At 43.4% G+C, this 11869-nt stretch overlaps 1 protein-coding gene across 1 annotated transcript; it reads right to left on the bottom strand.

Moving 5' to 3' along the window:
• Positions 1-1231: 1231 nt before the first annotated feature.
• LOC144599101 (extracellular calcium-sensing receptor-like) lies at positions 1232-11540 on the bottom strand. The gene is made up of 6 exons (XM_078409819.1): positions 11446-11540; positions 9269-9560; positions 5931-6767; positions 4144-4371; positions 2658-2781; positions 1232-2142 (listed from the first exon to the last, which is right to left on the bottom strand). The coding sequence occupies exons 1-6, from the start codon at positions 11457-11459 to the stop codon at positions 1232-1234; spliced, it is 2406 nt and encodes an 801-aa protein (XP_078265945.1). The 5' UTR covers positions 11460-11540.
• Between the last annotated feature and the right edge of the window lie 329 nt (positions 11541-11869).

The following is an 11869-nucleotide window of genomic DNA, read 5'->3' as shown; positions in this document are numbered from 1 at the left end:
GGGGCTGATAAGCCAATTCGCCATCCAAACTCATGTTGTTCTAGGTTTTAGATTTAGGTTTAATATTGCCACGTGTACTGAGGTACAGTGAAAAGCTTCTGTTTGCATGCTACCCAATTAAATCAGATAATACTATATATAGGTTAAACATAATCACAAAAGTAGTGCAAAGCAAAAGATACCAGGGTGCAGAATATAGAACAACTATTTTGTACGTTACACAAAGCAAATCTGTAAATTTGTAAAGCAAAGCAAATTTGTAAAATGTAAATTACAAAATGGATCAACTTCCAATTCTGGAGACACAAGGAATTGCAGATTCTGGTTTGCAAGAAAAAACACAAAGTGCTGGAGTAACTCAGCGGGTCAGCCAGTATCTCTGGAGAACTTGAATAAATGATGTTTTGGGTCTGGACTCTTCTTCAGATTCTGCTTATCTAAATTTTCAAAAGTGTCTCTGGTGTAAAAGGGAACAGCGCAGATGACAACTCATTACTGACTTTGTCTTGCACTCAACGTTATTCCCAGTATCATGTATCTGTACACTGGGAATGTCTTGATTGTAATCATGTATTGTCTTTCCGCTGACCTGTTAGCACACAACAAAAGCTTCTCGCTGCATCTCAGCACACGTGACAATAAACTAAACTCATACTGCCTCTTGAATATTATTTAAAATCCATCACAAAAGAAAAATCACTGTTTAATTCAACAATATTTTATTCCTTGATTGAGGGGTTGCATACAACATTGTAGCACAATTATGAAACTCCTATTTTAAACTGATATCAATGCTCAGCGTTCACTGAAACAATAACTACGTGACTTATATTACAATTTGATGTCCCGATACACTTGATAGATGAAAAGTTATAGTCATAGAGTCATAGAGTCATACACCATGGAAACAGGCCCTTTAGCCCAACTTGCCCACACTGGCCAACATACACTAAGACCCACCTGCCCGCGTTTGGCCCATATCCCTCTAAACCTATCCTATCCATGTACCTGTCTAAATATTTATTAAACGTTGGGATAGTCCCTGCCTCAACTACCTTCTCTGGCAGCTCGTTCCATACGCCCACCGCCCTTTATGTGAAACAGTTACCCCTTCAGATCCCTATTAAATCTTTTCCCCTTCACCTCAAAAGTCTGAGAAAGGTTGACATGCAGAAAGAAGATGTTACGCAATGTGTCTAAAAGCCCAGGAAAGGAGTTGGGTTTTAAATAACTAAGGTTTATGGACATTGTCCGCTGAACGACTCAGCATCTCACGTTTTGTGTTCAGTTCGGGCCTTAACAAAATAATATAACATTTCGGGAAGAAAATGCAAATAAGCAGGCCAAAGGTGGAGGCTAAAATAGCAAACACTTCCACTGCAACAATATATTTCCCTTTGGTGCTGAAGTAGGCAGGTATAAAGGAAAGCCATACCACAAAGAAGATGAGGAGACTAAAAGAGATAAATTTGGCTTCATTAAAATTGTTAGGCAACTTCCGAGCTAGAAATGCCAATATAAAGCAGAGAATAGCCAAGAGCCCAATGTAGATTAAAATAGCAAACAATGTTTGTTCTGCTCCTTGACTACATTCTAAAATAATTTTACCAACTGCAACTGTGGCGTCTTTCTGCACAGAGATGGGTGTTGACACCAGGAGCCCAATGCAGATGCATATCTGAATGAAGGTAATGGATGCTATGATCACTCGGTGATACATAGGCCGAAAGCGTTTGAGGGCATTTTGGTTGGGTCTGGTCATTGTGAAAGCCAGCACCACCACAATGGTTTTAACGAGGATGCAAGAGAGGCAGAGAGAAAAGCCAATACCGAAGCCGATCTGGCGAAGGACACAAAACTTGACCGTAGGTCGACCAAGGAAAGCGAGAGAGGCCAGGAAGCACAACATCAGAGAAAATAACAGGAGGAAACTAAACTCATAGTTGTTAGCTCGGACAACAGGGGTGTCCATGAACTTTACAAATATCACCAAAATAGCTGCAGAGATGGTGATCCCGAGCACGGAAAAGAAAGTTAAAACAATCCCCAGTGGTTCTTCAAAAGAAAGGAATTCCACTTCCTTCAGCAAACACGTGTCCTTCTGCTTGTTGGACCAGTAATCTTCGGGACACTTAAAACACTCTGAGAAACAGAAATAGAAAACGGAATAGTGTGAATAATTGGAAAATTAAGAATCGATTTAGAAGAATTTTTAAAAATCTAACTAAACTAGACTCAAAGTGTTGGAGTAACTCAGTGGGTCAGGCAACATGTCAAAAGAAGGAACTGCAGATGCCGGTTTGCACAAAAGGACACAAAGTACTGGAGTAACTCAGCGGGTCAGGTAACATGTAGGAACAAGGAACTGCAGCTGCCGGTTTGCACAAAAGGACACAAAGTGCTGGAGTAAGGGTGCGGGTCAGGGAGCATCTCTGGAGAACATGGATAGGTGACGTTTTGGGTTGGGACCTTTCTTCAGAAATCGTACAAATTTTGACTTTTTTTTTTAAAGGATTTCCACTGAATTGAGAAAGCATGGGGGTGTTGAATTTCTTTTCAATGTTTATTATACACTCATAAGCCTGTCCTGTTCTTTGTATTCTCAGATATAGTAAGGAGTTCGTGAGAGTAGAGTTTGTTCTCATTATATTGCGTACCTGTGCCATTTGATACCTCACTATCGGCACACGGAAGGCAATCGAAACAGCAGATCGACTCTCCCTCATCAACGTTTTTCCGAGTTCCCGGGGGACAGTTTTCACGACACACGGAGCGAGGAACCTGAGCAAAGCAACGGAACAAAATACAGCAATACAGTTTCAATGCAAAATGGTGGACAAAACATCCAGCCAAACTCTCCCAATGTCATGAAAGGGCCCCGACCTGAAACATCATCCATTTTCTCCAGAGATGCTGACTGACGCACTGAGTTACTCCAGCAGTCTGCGTCTATCTTTTGTCCCAATGCCATTGTGGTTCTCATCTCCAAATCAAACCTTCATTGATCCCATGACCTGACAGGCATTCTCTCCCACAGAGTGCCCGAAACGTCACCCATTCCTTCTCTCCTGAGATGCTGCCTGACCTGCTGAGTTACTCCAGCATTTTGTCAATAAATACCTGTAAAGAAGATGCACTCTTTGTATTATATACACTCTTTGCTCTACCTATTGTACTTGCATTTCACTGTAAATTGTCCCTAGCATGTAGCATAGTGCGATCGCTGGTTGTCATGGACACAGTGGGCCATAAGACCTGTTTCCACATGCTATCTCTAAAGTTAAGTCTAAAGACAGAGTAGACCATTCAGCCCATCTCGTTTATGTCAGTTTTCGGAGTCATTCCATTAATCCCATTGTCCCATTTATTCCCTTGGAACCTGCACTCTCCCACCTGCCCATCGATACCTGTCCGATTCCTCAGCCACTCACCAACACCAGGGGTAAATTAGTCCAATTAACCAGAATATCCTTGGGGTGTGGAAGGAAACCAAATCACCCAGGGGAACCCCATGCATTTGTGGATACGAACGAACTCCACAAAGGCAGCTCCTAAAGTCAGGATCAAACAGAAGCTGTCAGGCAGCAACTCATTTAAAATTCTTATCATCCACCGCTGAACAAGGAGAGGTGACGTTTTGGGTCGGGGCCTTTCTTCAGTCTGAAGGGTTCCGACCTGAAACACCATCTATCCATGTTCTCCTGAGATGCTGACTGACTCTTCATCTTAAGATGTTGTCTTCTTGTTATTCATCTCCACAACTATTGCCCATCCTCTCAGAAAGCCAACATTTTACTGAAGCCAATTAAACTACAAACCTGAATTTCTTTGGCATGTGATAGGAAACCGGAACACCTGGAGAAAGCTCCATACAGACAACACCCAGGATTGAACCCAGGTCTCTGGCAATGTAAAGCAACAACACTACCACTGTACCACTGTGTTGCCCATTGGCCATGTCGACCAAGATTCTTCATCGACACTAGACCCACCTGCCCGTGTTTGGCCCATATCCCTCTAAACCTTTCATAGTAATTAAATTTATAAGTTCAATTATTTGCTTTAAAAAACTCTTACACTTTAAATGGATTCTCGTGGTTTCTGGAAAGAAAGGTTGACCTTCCATGTTGATGTTAAACCCACCTGCCTTGTGCCACCATTCCAGACCAGGTCCTGTTCTCTGAGGGTAAGCTCATGCCCTGGTTCTGCTCTGGCATCATATTTACCTACAGTCATGTACTGGATCTTTCCATCGGAAGACACCTGCCAGTTTATTATATCATACACGGCTAAAAAATCGCCGTTCTTATCAAAATATCTCTCCATTCCTGATCGGTCGACAAAGCTGACGTTTTTCACATAATGTAGAAACTAGAAAAGAAATGTACACTCAATCACCATTTTATACAGTCAGGGCACACAAAGATGGAGACAATAACATCTGATGTCTAAAGCATCAAATGTCCTTCTCTGCATTTTTAGATTTAGAGCCGTAAAGTTATACAGCGGAGAAACGACCCAATCTGCCCGCATGGACCAAGAGGTCCCATCTAAGCCAGTGCCATTTGCCCGCTTAATAGAGCCACATATTAAACTAGCTGTATCCTCTCAGGAATGTTAACTGTTTGAATGCTGGGTATTATTCTATCATTGGAGCTTAATTAATGTTTAACAAACTAGAGGCGAGCATTTTCATGGGATGTGAAAGGGGTTTGAAACTAAACGGTATGATGGCTTTCAAAGCCAATTCTTTGTCGGCATTGTCTACGGTTTTGGAAGAAATTACTATCCAATTTATATTTGTGACATTAACATGGATTTATTTACAAGACAAAATTGAACGTATTGTTTGTTTATTTAACAATCGGTGTGGAAGTTCTATGGATCATTTTATCCAAATAAATAAACAAGTTCAAGAATTTTGGATCAATCTGTGACTTCTGTCGGAACAAGCCTCTTGAGATGAGATTAGTGGTGCATCCTCTTAATACAAAGCAGTGGAAACCTTTAACGAGGCATAATTAACTTATTTTCCTTCTCCTCCCTGCGTTGGGCAGAAGATACAGAAGCTTGAAAGCACGCACCGCCAGACTCAGGAAGAGTTTCTTCCCCTCTGTTATCAGGCTTCTGAACATCCCTTCCACAAGCTAAGTTTTTCACTGATGTATCTCATCCTTTTAAGCTGAATGAGATCAAGGAGCCAAAGGGATGTAATGCAGGTCAGACCGCATTTGGAGTATTGTCAGCAGTTCTTGGCCCCATATCTGAAGAAACATATGCTGCTGTTGAAGTGGGTCCAGAGGAGGTTTATGAGAATGATCCTAGGAATGAGTGAGTTAACATATCATGAGCGTTTGAAGGGTTTAGACGGATGAGGGGGTACTTTATTGAATCTTACCGAATAGTGAAAGGCCTGGATAGAGTGATTGTGGGGAGGATGTTTCCACTAGTAGGAGAGTCTAGGACTAAAGGACATAGCCTCGGAAGGAAGGAGATGAAGAGGAATTTCTTTAGGCAGAGGGTAGTGAATCTGTGGAATTAATTGCCTCAGAGACTGTGGTGGTCAGGGTTGCCAACTCTCCCGTATTAGCCAGGACATCCCGTTTTTTGGGCTAAATTGGTTTGTCCCGTAAAGGACCGCCCTTGTCTCATATTAGGCCCGGATGCTGTAGGCCCAGGCACTGGGCAGTGACATCACCTTGTCCTTTATTTGGGAGTGAGATAGTTGGCACCCCTAAGTGGAGGCCAAGCTAATGGATATTTTTAAGGCAGAGATAGATAGATTCTTGATTAGTACAGGTGTCAGAGGTTATGGGGAGAAGGTGGGAGAATGGGGTTAGGAGGGAGAGATAGATCAGCCATGATTGAATGGTGGAGTAGATTTGATGGGCTGAAGGACTGAATTTTGCTCCCATAATTTATGAACTAACCTGCCAAGGTTCAAAAGAACTTATGTTTGCGCATGTTCCATTTTGAAAGGGCCCTTGCCCATCTCTGCAGGACTGCATGTCTTGGAGGGCATGGGCAACAGCATACACAGCATTGATAACGTTGCAGACAATGCGGAAGTTACTGACATCGGTGTAGGCGTGATCCGCTCTCCTCAGGTCTTCCAGGCCGGTGCAGAGCTCCTTCACAGCAGCCTGACTTACGTTTGATGGGAGTTTATAAGCCCACTTGCAGCCGAAGATGTCCTCCCAGAGCTCGGATATGAAAGTATCATCGAGAGTTGTCACTGGATTCTTTTCATAGAGAAATTCTTGGAACCCGTCAATTTTGCATAGTGAGAGTGTTAGCCCAATTGTTCCAGTCCAGTACTTAGCGTGCTCCTTTTTGACAACGCTGAGTGGCCCTGATGTACTCCAGCCCTCAGTCGCCAGCCACGTTCTGTCTGTGAGGTTTTGTCTCACAACCTCTTCAAGCAAAGGGACGATGTTGGCATCGCAAGAAAAAGCAACAATGATCTTGGCGGTTGACTTTCTTATCACATCAACAACCTCGGCGTACTTTTTCTGGGAGCTGCCCATTGGGATCGCCTCGTTAAAGTCAACGCAGGCTCCAATCCGTTCCACTTCAATCGTGAACATCTCGGCTGCTTGAATGCCATAGTCCACGTTATCTGCCAATACTCCCACCCACTTCCAACCAAAGTGTTTGATCAGTTTGACAAGGACCTTGGACTGAAATATGTCACTTGGCATGGTGCGGAAAAAGGAGGGGAATCTTTCTTTGTCACTGAGATCTGGGATAGATGAAAAGTAACTGATCTGTCGAGAAACAAAACCAAATGTGAATGACCATTAAGCACGGTTGTATATATATTCATATATATTCAAAAGAATGGCTAGCTTCTTTTAGGGCGGCATGGTGGTGCAGTGGTAGAGTTGCCGCCTTACAGCGAATGCAGCGCCGGAGACTCAGGTTCGATCCTGACTACGGGCGCCGTCTGTACGGAGTTTGTACGTTCTCCCCGTGACCTGCGTGGGTTTTCTCCGAGATCTTCGGTTTCCTCCCACACTACAAAGACGTGCAGGTATGTAGGTTAATTGACTGGGCAAATGTAAAAAAATTGTCCCTAGTGGGTGTAGGATAGTGTTAATGTGCGGGAATCGCTGGGCGGCGCGGACTCGGTGGGCCAAAGGGCCTGTTTCTGCGCTGTATCTCTAAATCTAAAAAAATCTTCTGGGATAATCATGTGACATTGACTGGCTTCATTTATTAAATGATTCCATTCAGTGTATATTCAAGGCAAGGCAAGGCATGGAGGCACAGCACCAGAGCCTCTGCCTTACAGCGACAGAGCCCCGTATTTGATCCTGACTATAGGTGCTTGCCTGTACTCAGCTTGTACATTCTCCCTTCTGGTTCTGGGTCTGGTTGATTACTGTGCAAACACCTCATATATCGCGCGCACCTGCGACCACATGGATTTCCTCACAGATCTTCAGTTTCCTCCCACACTCCAAAGATGTACTGATTTGTAAGCTAATTGGCTTGGTATCAATGTTAATTGTCTCTTCGGCCCACCGAGTCCGCGTCGACCAGCGATCCCTGCACACTAACATTATCCCCACACACTAGCACTATCCTACACACACTAGCACTATCCTACACACTAGCACTATCCTACACACACTAACATTATCCCTACACACACTAGCACTATCCTACACACTAACACTATCCCACACACACTAGCACTATCCTACACACACTAACACTATCCCACACACTAGCACTATCCCCACACACACTAACACTATCCCACACACACTAGCACTATCCCACACACACTAACACTATCCCACACACACTAACACTATCCCACACACACACTAGCACTATCCCACACACACTAGCACTATACCCACACACTAGCACTATCCTACACACACTAACACTATCCTACACACACTAACACTATCCCACACACTAGCACTATCTTATACACACTAGCACTATCCCACACACACTAGCACTATCTTATACACACTAACACTATCCCACACACACACTAGCACTATCCCACACACACTAGCACTATACCCACACACTAGCACTATCCTACACACACTAACACTATCCCACACACACTAGCACTATCCTACACACACTAACACTATCCTACACACACTAACACTATCCTACACACACTAGCACTATCCCACACACACTAACACTATCCCACACACACTAGCACTATCCCACACACACTAACACTATCCCACACACTAGCACTATCCCACACACACTAGCACTATCTTATACACACTAGCACTATCCCACACACACTAACACTATCCCACACACTAACACTATCCCACACACACTAGCACTATCCCACACACTAGGGACCATTTACAATTTTACTAAAGCAAATTAACCTACAAACCCGTACGTCTTTGGAGTGCGGGAGGAAACCAGAGCATCAGAAGAAAACCCACGCAGTCACAGGGAGAACGTACAAACTCTGTACAGACAGTGCTTATGGTCGATCCGAACCCGGGTCTCTGGCGCTGTACGGCAGTAACTCTACCGCTGCGCCACCCTTTATACCACCCATCAACTCCCTGACTAAGATGGAGGTGACCTCAAGCCTGTGAGATTAGTCAAATAAGACAAAAAAGGTGCTGGTGTACATATCTTATTTTGGTGTGCAATCTTATTCTGTAAGACAGTCAGGTGCTGTGTATCCAATTCCTTGCTGTTGGTGCCCTTTGCAGATTATCATCCTATAGCCTGCTTAAACCGTTCATGGAATGCGTGGTGCAGTGGTGGAGCACCAGAGACCAGGGTTCGATCCTGACTACGGGTGCTGTCTGTGCGGAGTTTGTACGTTCTCCCCCTGACCTGCGTGGGTTTTCTCCGAGATCCTTCAATTTCCTCCCACACTCCAAAGACGTGCAGGTTTGTAGGTTAATTGGCTGGGTATAATTGTCCGTAGTGTTAATGTGCGGGGATCGCTGGTCGGCGCGGACTCATTGGGCTGAAGGGTCTGTTTCCGTGCTGTATCGCTAAACTAAACTAAACTAGAGTCAAGGAACTGCAGATGCTGGAATCCTGAGGAACCACAAAGTGCTGGAGGAACTCAGCGGAGGGAATGAATAGGCAACATTTATGATCTTTTTGGAATATTAAAACATTTTTTATTTGAAAATTTAATTATTAACGTTAACCGCCACAAAACATCACAAAGAAATGGCAGCACTTTTGATCAGATTGGCTTTTGTCGACTTGAACAAGGTGCCCCTCTAAAGGTGTCTCTCACCTGTGGGTACCGATAGATCCCAAGTACCGTTGCCATGGCAATCGAGATCGCTGAGGTTGATGCACCTACCACAGCAGCCAAGGTAGAATTTAACTGGCACTGGTAATTTGGCGTGAACTTACGATGCCCGGATATCAGGGCAAACACATCTTCTATTGCTGTTGGACTATTGTAGCAAGAATCATAGATGGCATAACCTAAAGTTATATCTGGTAACAGTGTTGAATTGCTATTTATTTCCTTAATTGCATAGATCATTCCTTGCATCCATCGGTAATTCCTAATGTTGAACCTTGAAAAAAGAAATTCGTAATGATTATAACCAAAAGTTTATATTTAAATTCAGACTCTTGAATGAAAATACTTTAAAGAATTAAAAGGCATTTGGACAGGTACATGGATTAGAATGGTTCAAAGGGATATGGGTCAAATACGGGCCCAAATACGGGACTTGCGATGATGGGGAATCTTTGGTGTTAGTTTAGTTTATTGTCACGCATACTGAGGTATCTTGGTCGGCATGGACAAGTTGGGCTGAAGAGTTTGTTTCCACGCTGCGTGACTCTATGACTTAAGCTATTTTCAGTGAGTTGAAGAGAGGTCCAATCCTGGCAGACAGGACTGTAATGGAACAGGGGGCAAGCTTTTGAGACGGGGATGGTTCAGATAGAGTCCTGTCACATTTGCAAACCAGATAGAGGAAGAGGCAGCAAAACCCGACCTCTGGATGCAGATGAAACAGAGAAAGGGGCATTTGGCAATTTGCTAATACAAGGGGAAATATCTCCAACCGTAAACGATCAGAAAAAAGTAAATAAGAGAGTAGAAAGTCAGTATGGCAGGAGATGAGGGTGGAAAATAGAAGGGCATCCAATGGCTGCCCATGAGCATAAAAGGAACATTAGGACCAAATGGAGACAAAGATGGAACTCAAGTGGTGGAAGCAGAAGACCTTTCTGACTTATCTAATAAGTAATTTATATTGCACTAAGGAAGAGGACATTTCCAAATTTTTGGTAAAGAAGGAGGAAGTTTATTTCTAGTTGATTTTAGAGATACAACTTGGAAACAGGCCCTTCGGCCCACCGAGTCCACGCCGACCATCGATCGCCCATTCACACTAGTTCTGTGTTATCTCAATTTCTCATCCACTCCCTGTACACTAGGGGCAATTTACAGAGAGCCAATTAACCTACAAACCTGCACATTTTTGGGATGTGGGAGGAAACCGGAGCACCCGGAGGAAACCCACGTGGTCACCGGGAGAACGTGCAAACTCCACACAGACAGCATCCAAGGTCAGGATTGAACCCAGGTCTCTGGCACTGTGAGACAGTGGCTCTACCAGCAGTACCACTGTGCCACTTGAAAGGGTACAGAGAGTTAAAAAGGAAACACTAAAAAAGTTGGCTGTGTGTTACATGGGGAAGTGCTCAGAGTGGAGAGAACAGATCACGGGAATAAAAGTAGAAAACAATTATAACCACAGAATCTCTATTGCGTAGACAGTGAGTTGGAGGCAGAGTTGGACAGGGTCCAGGCTCACAGTAAACAGTGGTTTAGAAAACATGCGTCAGAAAACATTTTCTCAATAGTTGCACTCTTTTACTTATGTATAATTGTGCTTAAGTATGGTATGATTTTTTTTTTGAGGGTATGCAAAATAAAGCATTTCACTGTACCTAGTACACGTAACAATAAATAATTACTACTACTATTGAACACTACGAAGTCTGAAGAAGGTAGTCGACCCGAAACGTCATCCATTCCTTCCATCCAGAGATGCTGTCTGTCCCGCTGAGTTACTCTAGCATTTTGTGTCGAACTCCAACTAAACCGTGAAGAATTTCACTATGACTTCTCACATTTGACAATAAAGCATTCATTCATTCAATTACGAGCTGCTTTGATTGCACTAGAGACTTGGGACTTTTGTGTTTGTCTTTGCACTACAATGTATGTTATATATATATATATATATATATATATTGAACTTCTTTTTCTGTGTACAATGGTGTGTACTGAGTAATATGTTTACATATCTGTTGTGTAAGTTAGAATTTCATTGTTTCATTTCAGAACATTTGACATTAAAACACTCTTGACTACAATGCCCCAGGAAGTCTCTTACACATGCCACGCAGCGTGCTCAAAGTGTTGTATGAACGTGTACCTACCTTTCATTGCACATTCTGTGATTCGGCTTGGACGTGAAAGACAAGTTGGATATGGCCGCAGTGCCGTGAAGTGGGAAGACGCCTCCAATAATTACATCACCGTGTTGCAAGACCCCGTTAGCTGTGTATTCCTGAAGGTTACAGCCCGGCAAGGCCGTCTCAAACCCCGAAAACTCAACGGAAAACCACAGAAAACATAATCGGTAACAGAGCCTCATTTTGGCGATCAATGGAACTTCTAACAACGCCTTCCCCCATTTATAGAGCACTTTTGAAATCACCTGTTATTTGGTTGGTGAACTGATATAATTATCTCCAATGAGCCCCCCTCTGAGAATTATGACTGTTACAACCAAGAGAGCATTTCGTGGTCTTGGGATCTCAAATTATGTGCAAATCAAGGGAAATTTCATGTAAACAACAT

This window comes from Rhinoraja longicauda, chromosome 13 (genome assembly GCF_053455715.1).
Source record: "Rhinoraja longicauda isolate Sanriku21f chromosome 13, sRhiLon1.1, whole genome shotgun sequence".
In the NCBI taxonomy this organism is placed as follows: Eukaryota; Metazoa; Chordata; class Chondrichthyes; order Rajiformes; family Arhynchobatidae; genus Rhinoraja; species Rhinoraja longicauda.
This window is presented reverse-complemented; position numbering and strand designations above follow the sequence as displayed.

What these genes read in the sequence shown, in the direction of transcription:
- LOC144599101 (XM_078409819.1), bottom strand. An exon ending in GGATCTATCGGTACCCACAG is followed by an intron (nt 6,768 to 9,268) that starts GTGAGAGACACC and finishes GTTTCTCGACAG; the next exon opens with ATCAGTTACTTTTCATCTAT. An exon ending in GTTCTTTTGAACCTTGGCAG is followed by an intron (nt 4,372 to 5,930) that starts GTTAGTTCATAA and finishes TTTCTTTTCTAG; the next exon opens with TTTCTACATTATGTGAAAAA.